The sequence below is a fragment of the Clarias gariepinus genome, chromosome 8 (assembly GCF_024256425.1).
Source record: "Clarias gariepinus isolate MV-2021 ecotype Netherlands chromosome 8, CGAR_prim_01v2, whole genome shotgun sequence".
Classification (NCBI taxonomy): domain Eukaryota; kingdom Metazoa; phylum Chordata; class Actinopteri; order Siluriformes; family Clariidae; genus Clarias; species Clarias gariepinus.
The window spans coordinates 11,095,144-11,110,983 of NC_071107.1; the positions used below are offsets into that span (position 1 = coordinate 11,095,144).

At 37.4% G+C, this 15,840-nt stretch overlaps 1 protein-coding gene across 1 annotated transcript in view; it reads right to left on the reverse strand.

Moving 5' to 3' along the window:
• The window catches only part of tspan15 (tetraspanin 15), a 29,869-nt gene extending 15,728 nt beyond the window's left edge, over positions 1–14,141 (reverse strand). The window contains exon 1 of the mRNA XM_053502776.1: positions 13,972–14,141. Coding sequence (XP_053358751.1) covers positions 13,972–14,055 — 84 coding nt within the window. The 5' untranslated portion in view covers positions 14,056–14,141. The remainder of the gene's footprint in view (positions 1–13,971) is intronic.
• Between the last annotated feature and the right edge of the window lie 1,699 nt (positions 14,142–15,840).

The window sequence follows — 15,840 nt, forward strand, 5'->3', positions numbered from 1 at the left end:
TTTTAATTTTCCTGCCATGGTTGGGGGAGACCTATCAGTCATCAATGTGCAAAAAAAAAAAAAAAAAAACATTTGTAAAGCAAATAAAATCTAAAGTTTCCATTTATTACTATAGTGATGAGCAAACAAAGAAAAACTAATAAAATAAGATCATATAATTTGACTTCTAAAACCCGGACAAGTAATGTTGGGTCCACTGTCCCCTCTGGCTTGTCTATTTAGCAGCTAAATCAATATTCAGATTTCTGTTAATGCAATACGTAATAGGGAAATAAAATGTAATTAAATATAGGTCAAATCAAAGTATGTCGCTGATGGATAAAATAAACGCTATAGTATTATGCTATTGCTAATGCGATACTGCATGCTTAATTTGCCCCGACACTTTATAGGCTACGCATGGCTACCATCAAAGTGAAAATGAGCTGCTATAATCTCGTAGCAAATACAGTGTGTGACTGATATTACTTAACGATGTAATAAAATAATTAGCAACATAACAGGGTGTGAATAATTGCAAAACCTCACTCATGCTAAATCACCTAGCATGCATCTGGGCTTTGCCAGGCATAAGCAGGGCTTATGGTCTTACATATGCAAAATCTTTTCCTTTAAATAGCACCAGCATTAGGGTGATATGGCTAAAAACTGTATTACGATATCAGTGTTTCATATCGGTCGATATCGATAATTATTGATATTTTTATGACCCATTTAAAATAAGGACCAGGAAAAAAATATATTACATTTAAACATTTTTATTTTAAACTTAACCTTCCTCTGATCATAGTCCCCTCAGTTATTAAGACAGAAATGTCAATAACCATGGAAAACTCAAATAATTAAAATGTAAACTTAAGTCTAAAGTCACAATGAACACTTAACAATTATCTCTTAACATTTAAGGTGCAAAATGAAAGAAAATGTAAGAAATGCTTAATAAAGTGTAATAAAATAGTGCAAAGCGCATTTTTTCTGCTTTTGAAGAGGAATCCAGCAGACCATCACGAGACAACGACATGGCCCAACCAAACGTGATACAGTTACATGATTGACGTTAGTGTATCACTCCCTACGTTGCTAGGTTACCAGAGAGCGAGTGCCTTTGTTACTGCAACTGTCATGGCAACCAGAAGCGGACCAGAAGACTAGCAGTTAGCCCTTGTAGCGTGGACGGTAAATCCAAACGCGGAAATGGCGCGAACAGGCAGGATAACCACGCGAGTCATTGTAAGAATTCTCTCACGCCGAGAGCAAAAGTTTACACAATTATACCCGCTGTTGCGGGAGAGAGGTTGATTTTACGGCAGCTGTTTACGGGAGTGTAGTCCAGTGCGGGCAATGCTTTGTGGGTAACGTGCAGTCCAATGTGCGTGAACGCGGAAATGTGAGATGAGCTGGAATATAGAGCCTGAACCTGTTTTCTTTTAGTAGTTTTTGGCTTGATTTAATTACGGAATCCATGTGGAAGTTTGTAATATCGCCTGACAACGCAGAAAATAAAAAAATAAATAAAGCGGAGAAGCTAACACCGCATTCTAGCAACACACACTCAATCAGGAATTGGACCCAAAATCACATAAGATCCGGCGATGCGTCGAAAACGGCATGGGCAGACTTAATGACTGAGCGATGTGAAGCGCCATCTTGTGTCCTTTTATACTTCTTGAATCGTTACCGTACTACTTCAGGGTCCTAGTGCCGGTCGCGAAGCGAGTATGCATGACAACAACCAAACTAGCTTCGCAACCTGTTTTCTTCCGACAAAGAATAAAAATTATCGAACGTTTTATCGAACACATTTTTTATTGATATTGATCACGTGTCTATCGCGATACATATCGTTATCGTTTTATCGCCCAGCCCTAACCAGCATTAAAATAAATGCAGAAAATTCATGCTTATTGTTATGTTCACAATATGCAGTATTTCAGTAGATCTATTATCTCCAAACACATATACCTCGCTCGGCAACATGGAACTATGTACCAAAAATATATATTTAACTGAAATACACAATAAAAAGCAGCTATTTCATAATTGTATTAGCTCTCAGATCTGTGTCTTTATGATATAACCTTACTGTAAGCATCAAGATATCATGAAGTGAAAAAAATATTTTGCAGGGATTTAAGAGCCTGATTCCTAGATCACTGAAAAGCCTGATTGAAATGAAGTGTCTCAGCCAGAGCTATGGCTTTGTAGAATGTCTATAAGATCTATAAATGAGCTTGGAAATACATCTGGGATCAACATCACAAGAGAAAACAATAGTTTGTCTTACAGAAAAGAATACTAACAAACAAGAAATCCAAGTGTAAGGTTACTATCACACACTGGAAAAACCTGACAGTCGACTCCGCAACAATAGAAAAACCTTCAGCCCCAATAAAAAAAAAAAAATTTACCTACCAACTACCAGAGATTCACTTTACAAAGATTAGAAAGCTAATCTAGCTAAGCTATTTTTACAATATAGTTACAGTAGTTTTATATATAATAATATATTAGTATTATATAATAGTGACAGCATGGCGGTGTAGTTGTTAGCACTATCACCTTGCACCTTCAGGGACCGGGTTCGATTTCCGGCCAGGCTCGATTCCCATCTCTGTGTCCATGGAGTTTGCATTTTCTCCCTGTGCTTGGTTGGTTACCTCTGGGTACTCCGGTTTCCTCCCCAGTCCAAGGATATGCAGGTTAGACTAATTGGCATTTCCAAATTGCCCGTAGTGTGTGAATGGGTGTGTGAGTGTATGTGTGCCCGGCGATGGATTGGCACCCTGCCTCGTGCCCTAAGCCTCCTGGGATAGGCTCCAGGTCCCCACGACCCTAAATACAGGATAAAGCAGTATAGAAGATGAGTGAGAGTGTTGATGAGTGTTGTATTAATTTCCTCACTGGGGGACGAATAAAGTTATATCTTACTGTATCTTGTGTTGAAAAATAAACTGGCCATAATTCCAGCTTTCTAAATTTTAAGATTTAGAAAGATTAAACAGATCCTCTGTTGCAACCAAACACATACTCTCACTCACTCATTCTCTATACTGGACGCCTGGAGCCAATTCTAGGGGACTAAGGGCACAAGGCAGAATACACCCTGAATGGTGTGTCAATCCATCAAACACAAAAATTCACGCATTTACTCACACATTAAATACAAAATGGAAATCTGCCTAATCTATACCCCATTGGACCCGTGGTGGAAACCGGAGTAAACCCGAGAAAGGAATCGAACCCATCAACCATGGAAGTGCAAGGCCACAGTGCTATTCTGCCTCCCATAATATGTAAATGATTTAGAGACCAGCTAGAGGGCTAACAACGACAGGTCAGAAAGATGAGAACTTTCATATACTTTCACAAATTTTTTATTTTTTTTATATATTGTATCCTCTCTGATCTGGTCTAGCAAACTGATCAACTACAAAAACAGAGTAAACATAGGATATTTATTCTCGTTACATGAAACTTAAAACAGATTTTAAATGCATTAAGCGACACTACAAAACAAAAGACAAAAAAAAAAAAAACTCAGACAAACGAATTGCTAATGGTTATGCATCAAAGGCTTGCTTTTAGGTATTATCTTTGATAATCAAATTTTTTAACTTGCCATACTAAATATAAACATTTGCATAACCTGAAAGTCAATGTTTTTATATGACACACTGATAAAGATCTCCAGTGTTTCTTTCCACTTAAAGCTGCTAAGCCAGAGCATGGAACTATTTCCATTACCAATGACAAAACAAAACTTCACCCCAGGAAATGCCCTTCATGCTTTTAGGCCAATCGGATAATTGCGTTTTATCAATGCCAAATTAAACAAGATGCAAAGAGTGGCATGACTGTGTGCCAATGATGACCTTTTTACAAATCCGAAGGAGAAGGAAGGCTCATTCATCAACAGTGACAACGAGTGGACAGCACTCTGCCTGTATTAGTGCAATAGAGACAGAAAACAATCCAGACACAATAAATCGGAGCTGCACAGAAATAAGTCTTTGTATCTTTGCAGGCTATATACGTCTAATAAATGATGGAAGAGACAACTGATAAGGTCATCGCTGATGTTAAGTGAAATCATTAATAATAAAATGTTACTAATTTCTATTATCTACAGGTCCTTCTCAAAAAATTAGCATATTATGTTCTGTAATGTAATGATAAACATTAGACTTTTATATATTTTAGATTCATTACACACAACTAAAGTAGTTCAAGCCTTTTAATTATTTTAATATTGATGCATACAGCTCATGAAAACCCAAAATTCCTATCTCAAAGAATTAGCATATCATGAAAAGGTTCTCTAAACGAGCTATTAACCTAATCATCTGAATCAACTAATTAACTCTAAACACCTGCAAAAGATTCCTGAGGCTTTTAAAAACTCCCAGCCTGGTTCATTACTCAAAACCGCAATCATGGGTAAGACTGCCGACCTGACTGCTGTCCAGAAGGCCATCATTGACACCCTCAAGCAAGAGGGTAAGACACAGAAAAAATTTTCTGAAGAAATAGGCTGTTCCCAGAGTGCTGTATCAAGGCACCTCAGTGGGACGTCTGTGAGAAGGAAAAAGTGTGGCAGAAAACGCTGCACAACGAGAAGAGGTGACCGGACCCTAAGGAAGATTGTGGAGAAGGACCGATTCCAGACCTTGGGGGACTGAGTCTGGAGTAGAAACATCCAGAGCCACCGTGTACAGGCGTGTGTAGGAAATGGGCTACAGGTGCCGCATTCCCCAGGTCAAGCCACTTTTGAACCAGAAACAGCGGCAGAAGCGCCTGACCTGGGCTACAGAAAAGCAGCACTGGACTGTTGCTCAGTGGTCCAAAGTACTTTTTTTGGATGAAAGCAAATTTTGCATGTCATTCGGAAATCAAGGTGCCAGAGTCTGGAGGAAGACTGGGGAGAGGGAAATGCCAAAATGCCTGAAGTCCAGTGTCAAGTACCCACAGTCAGTGATTGTCTGGGGTGCCATGTCAGCTGCTGGTGTTGGTCCACTGTGTTTTATCAAGAGCAGGGTCAATGCAGCTAGCTATCAGGAGATTTTAGAGCACTTCATGCTTCCATCTGCTGAAAAGCTTCATGGAGATGAAGATTTCATTTTTCAGCACGACCTGGCACCTGCTCACAGTGCCAAAACCACTGGTAAATGGTTTACTGACCATGGTATTACTGTGCTCAATTGGCCTGCCAACTCTCCTGACCTGAACCCCATAGAGAATCTGTGGGATACTGTGAAGAGAACGTTGAGAGAAGCAAGACCCAACACTCTGGATGAGCTTAAGGCCGCTATCGAAGCATCCTGGGCCTCCATAACACCTCAGCAGTGCCACAGGCTGATTGCCTCCATGCCACGCCGCATTGAAGCAGTCATTTCTGCAAAAGGATTCCCGACCAAGTATTGAGTCCATAACTGAACATAAGTATTTGAAGGTTGACTTTTTTTGTATTAAAAACACTTTTCTTTTATTGGTCGGATGAAATATGCTAATTTTTTAAGATAGGAATTTGGGGTTTTCATGAGCTGTATGCCAAAATCATCAATATTAAAACAATTAAAAGGCTTGAACTACTTCAGTTGTGTGTAATGAATCTAAAATATATGAAAGTCTAATGTTTATCAGTACATTACAGAAAATAATGAACTTTATTACAATATGCTAATTTTTTGAGAAGGACCTGTATATACACATGGAAAAGCCTATCGAAATGTAAGTTTGTACTAAATGTGCAGCTCATTTGCAGGGACTTGTAAGGCAGATGCACTACATAAATCACATTTATTACAGAAAACTGTTTATTTAAAAAAAAAAAAAACTGGTTATTTAACTAAAGAAAACCAGAACTGTTAAAATGGTGAAGATTTGTATAAAGAGGTGTTTGTTAAACATTTATGGGAGGAGTTGCAAATGTCTGCACTTTGTAACAGGCAGTTCGTTTTCTGCCAAGTTACATCTTCAGGACAGACGACTATAATGAAAGTGACAAGCGATTTGTACAGCGGACGCACAGCATGATCCAAGACTAATGACAAATAGCTTTTAAAATATGTGTTGTGATTTAACAAAAGAAAAATGAGTAAATCACTGCCGTGGTTACGTTTTTATTATGCATTAATTTAAGTGTATGGAAGGAGTCAATGCTGTCTAACAGTCTGCAAAGTTTCCGAGCACATAAAAAGTCTGCATGACAGAAGTTAATGCTTTCTTATTCCTTGGTCAAATAAAAAGCTGTGTTTTTAAAAGGTGAGAGAGAAAGAGAGAGAGAGAGAGAGAGAGAGAGAGAGACTCACTGAGCTGCCTTTAGGATCTATTGTTTATGTTCTCAGCATAACATGCTAAAGTGTGTACAGTCCTCCTCTTGACAAGAAGCAGGGCCACAGTGCTGTTCCAAACACTAGCTTGCACGCTGTGTCACCCTTTTTGGCCGTTTCATCCTCCTGATTTGTTTTACTATGCGCATAGATAACCAAAAATTACTATGAAAAAAACATAGTATGGCTCTGCTTAAGATTACTGAATACCTGTTAAAAAAAATAAAAAAAATTAAAATAAACATATTCAATGCCAAGTGCTGACACTCCAGCTTTGTACATACTGGTGGGAATCACCTCCCCATACGATATTACAGCAATACTGGTTGCATATTATTTGCGTTTATTTATGTATTTTTTTAACACTAATCTAAAACTTGCACTAACACTAATCTAATAAATGCAAGTAATTCATTCCTACCACATGGGATGCTGTGCTGTTTGCCAAAGTGTAAATCATTTGCAGTATCACCTTAAAGATTTTAGAGGAATGGGATCATTTTAGCCCTCAATACATACATATATAAACCTATATACGTATAAATCTAATTTACTAATGATTTTGTGTGCAATCGATCAGTGTGCCGATATACAAATTGCCACATGAATGGATTGTGATACATCACATCACTTAATTGATTTCTTTTATCACTAATTAAAGAGGATACTGAGACATCTGCATTAAAGCTACCATCATGAGATTATGCAGTCTAAGCGGTATGATTTTTTCCCCCGATTTATTTAGTAACTTTACAGAGCTTTACATTTACATTTGGGCATTTGTAAATGTATCCAGAGCGACTTACATTTTTATCTCAGTACACATCTGAGCAGTTGAGGGTTAAGGGCCTTGCTTAAGGGCCCAACAGTGGCAACTTGGTGGTTGTGGGGTTTGAACCTGGGATCTTCTGAACCGTAATCCAATGCCTTAACCACTGAGCTACCCCTGGCCTCAGCTTTATCTGTTTGAGCCACCACTTCGTCACATTATTATGTATCATGTTTCCTTTATCAGAGTGTCTGCTTGCACCCTGGTAAGAATGGCCACATAGCAGCTAATCTGCCCTCCCTCCCACAAAAAAATTACGGTGTTCATGAATTCAATGTGCCTATGTGGCTGAAAAAAAGGTGCAAAAGCAAGACAGATGACTATAGCTGAGTGACCCAATAGCAAATGGGGATTTAAGTATAAAAGATAGATGCTATTTTGAAAACAAAAGGCTACCCCTTCCAGTAATGTTATGCTTTCTTGCTGTTATAGAATTTAAAATAGCCCAAAATGGTTCGGGTTCATTTATTGCTCTTTTATGATGCTGAATATTTAAACTCACTGAAAATGGAAACCTAAGGCACATATTCATGTGATGCTTTTTTATGCTGTCTCGAAAAAAAATATTGGAACACCGCTGTACCCTATCGAATGTTTACATCATTAGACGTATATAATGGTTTAATTTTTTTATATATAGTTACTAAGTCCAAGTGCATGATCTAGGAAAGCACTTTACTACAGAATCTGAAATAGCACATACAAGGTGTCCAAAAGTCTCCATACATTTAAGGAAAAGAAAAATCATAACTGAGCAATTACATGCATTACACTAGATATTAGTATTACCCTGAGTTTCTCATAAGTGGTGTGAGAAGACTCCATGTGTGTTTACAAAAAAAATGGTAATCATAGATGTTCTGTGACCACAAGTTACACAAAGTGTTAATTTCCCCCCATGTATGGAACCTTTCAGGACAACCTGTGCTCGAGATGCAGGCAGTATGGCGATGAAAAGCACTACTACTAGCACTCAGAGTACATTCATGTTTGAGAGTCTCCTTTGGATTTCGTCTTTTGATGATTTTTAACACATGGGAGCCTCGGAGTGCATCAAAGTGTTCAAAGGCGAGAACATAAAGCCTTCCCCATTTGCTCTGAATCCATAATACATCTTACACACATTACACTGCCTTCTAATATCAGGGGTTCTGAAGGAAATTCAAGATGACAACATCTTTGGAACAAGAGTAAAGACCACATATAATAATATTACATGATATTATCTCACACGAACCTCAGAACATACTGCCGTGTAGGATCATTGGATTTAAAGGAGGAGCTGGATTTGCTCTGATTTCAGGCATGATACGTCTCAAACTTGTGAAACTGACAATGAGCAATCACTTTCCTTCTGTAGCAGGACTGTTGTATACACAAGCAAGTTTAATTGAAAAAAAAAATATTTTGAGCGCTCCTAAAAGAAAGACAACATGGAATGAGTGTTTTCTCATATCATGTTGCAAGTGTGCTTTGAACCTCTGCTCGCTAGGACACTGAAAAATTCTTACTGTAAAATTCTCTGCTCTAGGGTGCAGCCCAGAACAGCGTTTTTATTATTATTATTAATATTATTATTATTATCATTATTATTAATATTCAATGTTAGAAGAAAAAACATTCATTTTTGGGATCTGCAAGTCTCAGGCGACTTGAACAGTGCCCAGAAAGTTGTAGAAAGCATTAACTTCTATCTTCGGGCTGTTCATCATTGTTTCATCTGCAACTGGTCATAGTTTGGCCTCTTCTTGTTGTAGGCTCTACTCCATAGGTCATAAGTTCATGTCCCAATAAATTAAAATCCCTTTTACAAGCTTGTAAGATGCGGAGATAAGCATATCTTGAGCTCTTTTTCTGAAGGCCAATTAACCATACTGCATGTCCTTTTGTAGTGAAAGTCATATCATAGTCATATACAAGCCAGTCGACATTATCAGAGGCTGTAAGATTTTAATCAAGGAGGGCCCTCAGTCGAGTCCAGAGATCTGAACCAAGTAAACAGCAGTGTCATTTAACCACCATATCCACATCCCCTAACCACCCCCTCCCACCACCTGTAGATGATCCAAAGGCGTATTTGAACACTGTAGTGTAACCGTTAGTGAGGTCTATTTTTAACTGTTCATCCTTCCTGCTAATCTATCATTTATATAGACCACTCACTCTCTATACTTCTTATGCTGTACAGGACCACAGGAGGCCTAAAGGGATCTCATGGGACCTGGAGCACTAGGCGGGGTACACACCGGATGGGGTGTCAATCCATCACCCACTCATTCACGCACTATAGGGAATTTGCCTAGTCTGCATGCTTTTAAAATTGGTTTGGAAACCGGATTACCCGAATTAAACCCGCCAGAGAGACCCGAGTCAGGAACTGAACTCTTAATCCTGAAGGTGCAAGATCACAGTGCTCACCATTACGCCACCATGCCACCTTATATAAAATCACCTTCTTTTCCGCCTTATAACAAACACAGAGCTTTGTTCAATAGATTCCAAAGGATTCATTCTGGTCCATGTAGATGTAGTTGCAACACATTATTGATGGAATTTTGTCAGCTGCACTTTCACCTGGTAAAATCAATTGTCCTACATGCCAAAAATCTCTACTTCATTTATATCTGTGGAGGCCAAGGAAGTGTGTTAAATCATTATCATCATCATGAATTAATGGAACCAGTTTGAGATGATTTGTGGCTTGTAAAATGGTGTGTTACCATGGTGCACATAGGCAACACAAAGTGGGTAAATGGATCTAAATGGATGAAAATAGCTAGCAACAATAAGCAATAATTAGTATTATGGTCTCTGGTGTATGTGCCCAAAAATATTCTCCTCACCGTTACACCACCAGCACCAGTCTAAAATTTTAATACAATGCAACATGATTTATGCTGTTGACACAAAGTCTGTATCCGAGTTCACGACTGCATACGATTACAGTTTTTGGCTGACCAGATGACAACATTTGACATTTTTCTGCATTCTGTGATGCTTTTCTTTCACCACAGCCTTCTCCTTTGACCTCTTGAATCAATAAGGCATTTCTATATCAGATCTGCTGCTTTTCTATATCAGATTTTCCTCCATTCCATTGGCAGTAACAAAACTGGTCTGAAAGTATATGTTAAGCTAATTAATGATTGAATATTTAAAATCTAAATGTTTAAAACGTTTGAACAAATTAATTTTGAACCAAACAAGTTTTTTTCTGATATTGATTTTTTAATTTTATGACCCTGATGGACCAATGAATGAGGTCAGTACTATCAAATTTGCAGTGAATGAAACCTGCAGTAGTTAACGTATTATTATTGCTAATACACAAGACTGTTAGGTTTTTTTATTTAAATGTTTGCCATGTTCTTATGTAAATACAAAACTGCATTTTTTAATTGTCTATTATTTATTATGTTACAGTATTTAACAGCTGACTGTAAAAAAAAAGAGAAGTTTTTCTTCAGGCTGCGTTTTCTATCCTGTAATTTTTCAAATGTACCATCATAATTTTAATATATGAATCAGCAAATCAACTTAGGAAATCTACAGTACATAAACAAATGCTTAAATCTCAAGTTGCAAAGTCTAAAGACAATCCATACAATTGTTGATAAGACTAAACAAACGTAAGCAGTCTACAGTGGTTTATATGTATGGAATTTGTTTATGATTTTCAAGTCATGACAAGTAAAATTACTAATAACCGTCAGGGTCTTGCACTGAGATTTTTTGTAAGGCGTGTTTTTTTTGTCCAGTTTGTTTTTTTAATGGAAATGATGCAATTATTTGAATAATTTTTAACACTCCAATAAAATTAGCCAGCCTCAAAAAACTATCGGGGTTGCTTATTTTTCATGTTCTAAATATTCGTGTCTCTCAATGTTGCATCTTGTCCCCTCTTTTTAATTTTACAGCAAAAATGCTACAGTGTCAATATGACTATATTTAATTAGGCAAGCAACTTGGCACTGATGACATGTTATCTATAAGAGCAACCCTTAAGCAAATTTGGAGTGTGTGAACTCATCACCCTTGTCCCTGCTGGTTTAATGAAATCCATTCACACTTGTACGTTTGGAAAAAAACATTTTGGCAGCTGAGTCATTTTCACATTCATCCATAAACCTCTGAAGACCATGAGGCCAGACGCCAAACACAGAGTTAAGCTTTACCTGATCAAAAACCAGACAAAGCAGAGGCATGCCAGTATGGAGATGACATTTAAAAAGAAGGCAAATAAAAATTTCTAAATCAACATCTGTCTAAAATCATTCCCTCTAACAGCACCTAGGGCTGTTTACACCAATACACTGTGCACACTTTCGTGATCGCTTACTGCTTACACAAATCCTGCATCTTTTCTCTAACCACAAAATATCTCCTGCATCAGCCATAATTAGTTAGCATAAGGACTACAGCATTTTTTATTAACGGAAAGCTCTCAAAACATCCTTAAAAAGTTTCTTAACCTATTTATTCTGAGACAGTATATCTTGAAAATTTTTATATCTGGAACACTAATTTCAGGGACCAACACTAATACCGCATTCTTAACTTTGCATCTTTTTCATTTGGTAAAATATTAAAAAAACATTACTATAACAGAATAATAAAATATTAATTGTACTGTATTTAAGTGTAACAAGTTATAAAGGGATAAAATGTGATCACACATGTAAAAGATATGACGGTGGCACATTTCAAAACGTGAATTAACATGTGAATGCAAGTAAAAACATCATCTAAATTTGTGAAAGTGGATCACTAATTATCACTGATGTCAAATACCACTTGAACATAAATTAATCATGGGGAATAATTTTTAAAGATATTTCAGGAAATTGTGTATTACATTTTGTGTGACTTTTCTGCAAGGAAGTACTAAACTACTATTAAAACTACAAAAAGAGCACTTTTATAAATAAGGATTACCCTTTGTCACCAGGGTAGTACCAGTCAGTGTGAAAAGCTGACCATCCCACCCATATAAAAGACAAAGACATCCTATAAAATTGTGCACTTTTAAATATGTGCCAACAGTCTGGGGAAGGGCCTCATACTGTATGGTATGCACAAAATGTTGGCATTACAGTGTACTTTTACCTGTGAGATAGTATGGGGCAATTCTTTTAATAGGATTTAGTGGTTCTTAAGGTGAGATCATTTTCCCTAAAAATGTATAATAGTATACTACATTCCAGCTTCCTAGTAAAAGATGCATACATATAATGGTGAGTCAAAATTATCCGCACTCTGGGTGTAGAATAAATCTATAATTTTTTGACATAATCTCCTTGCTTTTCAATACACTTTGTCCATCTGTAAACAAGCTTTCATATTCCCCTCATTAAAAAAAAAAGTTAAGGCTGAGCTGTGACCTACGAATCATCAGAATTAAATCTTCATCCTTATAGGGCTGCTTTCAGGAGCCCAAACAAGGGAAAGTCAGATGGAGCGAGATCAGGTCTATAGGGAGGATGCTTTAAGACCTCAAAACAAAGTTTTTGCAAAAAGTGTCCACAGTATGGGCAGAAGTTTGCAGACATGCATTGTCGTGCAAGATCAACCTTCAGTTCTTAAGTAAGCATCACACCATAATGAGCACTGTTGCTTGTTGAACCTTTTTCCTGATGATGTTCCAATACTGGCCCTTGAGAATCCAAGAAAACTGTAAGCATTCATTTCCTAGCTGATGGTTAACTTTTCCTTGGTCGGCAATTGGGGATGTTTCTGTCCTATTAACTCTAAGGTTAGTAGTGATAAATCCATGTCTCATCAACATTAATGATTCCCTTTAAGAAACTTTCACCTTCCTAAACAAAATTCGATTTTCCATCTTTTTGCAGATGTCATATGTTTGCATTGATTTCAGATATCCAAACGCTTCAGTTTATGCTCTTCCGTGAGTTGTTTTAGCACCAGATACACCCTCAGACCAAAAAAAAAAAAGTCATGTCATTGCACGATGCTCTTCTTTTGTGCAAATCACAAGTGGGTTATCCATTTTTGCTTACACTGCAGGTTAAAAATGAATAACTGTAACTGTGACTGGGGAGACAATAGCCTTGAAGAGTAAGTGCTGATAAGACAAACAGAAGCTTTTATATAACCGAAGTGTGGATAAAAAAAACACCATCCTACGAAGAATGGATTTTGATGCACCAGATGGCTCCGTGATTAAAGCTTCTGGGCTGCTGATCAGAAAATAGGAGGTTCTAGTAGTAGCAGCACTAAATTCTTGAGCAAGATGTATAACCCTGACTCTGAATCTCCTAACTAGTTGGTATATGTTAAAATAGGAATTTCATTGTAGCATAATTAATATGATAAAAATAAAAGAATAATTATTATTATCATCATCATCATCATCATTACTACAGAACTTCAGCAACTAGGAATTTTGTTAAATTGAAAGAATCTCTAATCTTTTTCTAACAGCATTATAAATTCGTCGTTTTATTAAAAGATTTCTGCAAAAAAGATTAATCACACTTTTTGTTGTAGTCAACTCCGTGTATGTTGGCTTTGTGTAGTTAAGGAAAGATAAGAGTTTCGCGAACACAGGTAAATGGCGCGCGCACGCACGCACGCACACAGAAACAAAGGGTGTGACCAACGACGCCATTGCAGGTAAACAGATTAAACAACTCCATTCACAATTTATAGGACTGGTGCTGAAGTCCACATCATAACCCGGAGAGACTGACTGGACTGTACTGTACTGTACCGTGCTCATGTACTGGGATATTTAGTAAGTTAGCGTTAGTAGGTGTGACCGGCGCTGACTGTAATAAATAAGAATAAACTCACCCAGAACACGGTAGCATAGGCCACTAAAGTAAACTTCAAAAAGATATACGAGCATTTCGCACAGTATCGAACACCTTCCGACATGTCTGATGCCTCTAATTTCTCTTTAACATAACTTATTCTGTTTACTTCCGGGTATCTTGCCGAAGCGTTGCACTAAACACCCAAGCGCTCAGTAACCTGAATGTAAATAACCTCAGTGAAGCGAAGCTATCTTGCAGCCTATTGGGTAAAGGACAGTTGATTGATAGGTCATTGATCCAATCAGCTTGGGGACCTTTTGTTTTTAGGCTGTAAGAAGTCGTTTTGAAAGCGTTACATTAAATTATAATAAGTACCACCCTGTTAAATCAATTTAATCAGAAGCTCTGACAATAATGCAATTCTTAAACAATCACTGATTTATATTAATGCAATTTTCCGTGTTATTTGTAGTGTTGACAAAATTTTAGGGACAATAGTACATTGAAATGATTGCTGTGAGGCTCAGGTACTCTACAGCTGTGCAACACGCGCGCGCGCAAAAACAGGCTAGATAATGAGATAAGGAAAAGGTGAATATATATATATATATACACACAATATAGTGGAGATTGTGCAGATTCCAATAATCAACAGAGTTTCCACCTCTGACTGCACACAACTGACCAACATATAAAAATACATAAAGGGTAAGTCTTTATTTCATTATTTAACTTAAGTTGTATTAAAACTTCTGTTGGCTGCACTTTCTTATCAGCTCTTTCTGTTCAAGGGTAGGGCCTCCCCAATCACTGCTGTGCCGGTGTGAACGTGTTACATCGGGTCATTTGTAACTGTGGTGCGAGCAATAATGGATGCCCCACTTGTGATTTGCATGAAAAAAGAAAGCATGCAAGGATTAGGTTTTTTTGTTGTTGTTTTTTGTGGCCTGAGGGTCTACCTGGTGCAAAAACAACACAGGTAAGAGTATAAACGGAAGCATTTAAATATCAGCAAAAAAAATCTGATACTCTAAGGGAGGTGAGTGTTTCTTAAACAAAGTCATTGCTGGTGACAATGGATTCATCACTACGAGCCTGGGAGTACACGGTTCACGATTGTTAACCATTTACAAGCGACAGTATTGGTACATTATCAGAAAACAGCTTCAACAATCATCAGTGCTTGTTACAGTGAGAGGTTTATTGCAAAGCTGAAGCCTAAACTTTGAATTAAACGCAGAGGACTGCTATTCTAGGGTGTTGTGATCTTGCATGACAATGCAATTCTGCACACTTTGCTCACACTGTCCATACTGTGCAAATACTCCCTTTAATCCTAATCTTGCTCTAACATGTTTGGTCCCCTAAGAGCAGCCCTACAAGGACAAAGATTCACCCCGGATAAAGAAGCAAAGCATTTGTGGCTAACAAGGGAATACGGAACCTTGTTGACAGATGGACAATGTTTATTAAAAAGCTAGGAGATTATGTTGAAAATTATGCATTTGTCTTGTCTAATTAAAAGTAATTCTACAGCCAGAGTGTGAATAATTTTTGACTCATCTGTCTACATATTACTTAGAACATACACAATTTCTTATGAGCTAAAGCTTTTGTAGGCCTATAGTCTCTTCACATGTTTTTTTTAGACACCATTTTACTTACCTTGGTAGTTATGGCACATGCTACCGTATACAATCCTTACAAAATTCACTTCTGAGCTTTTTTTTTTTTGCACATATAAAGTGGTTCTTCATTTTTTTAGGCATATACTGCATGTACTGTAGCAATTGTAGTCACAGCCAACATGTTCTGGATAGCTTGTGCGACAGTTACAGTATGCAATATGCTAATAGATGTTAAAAAATATATAGAATGGAACATGGAAAATGCAATATACGTTGTG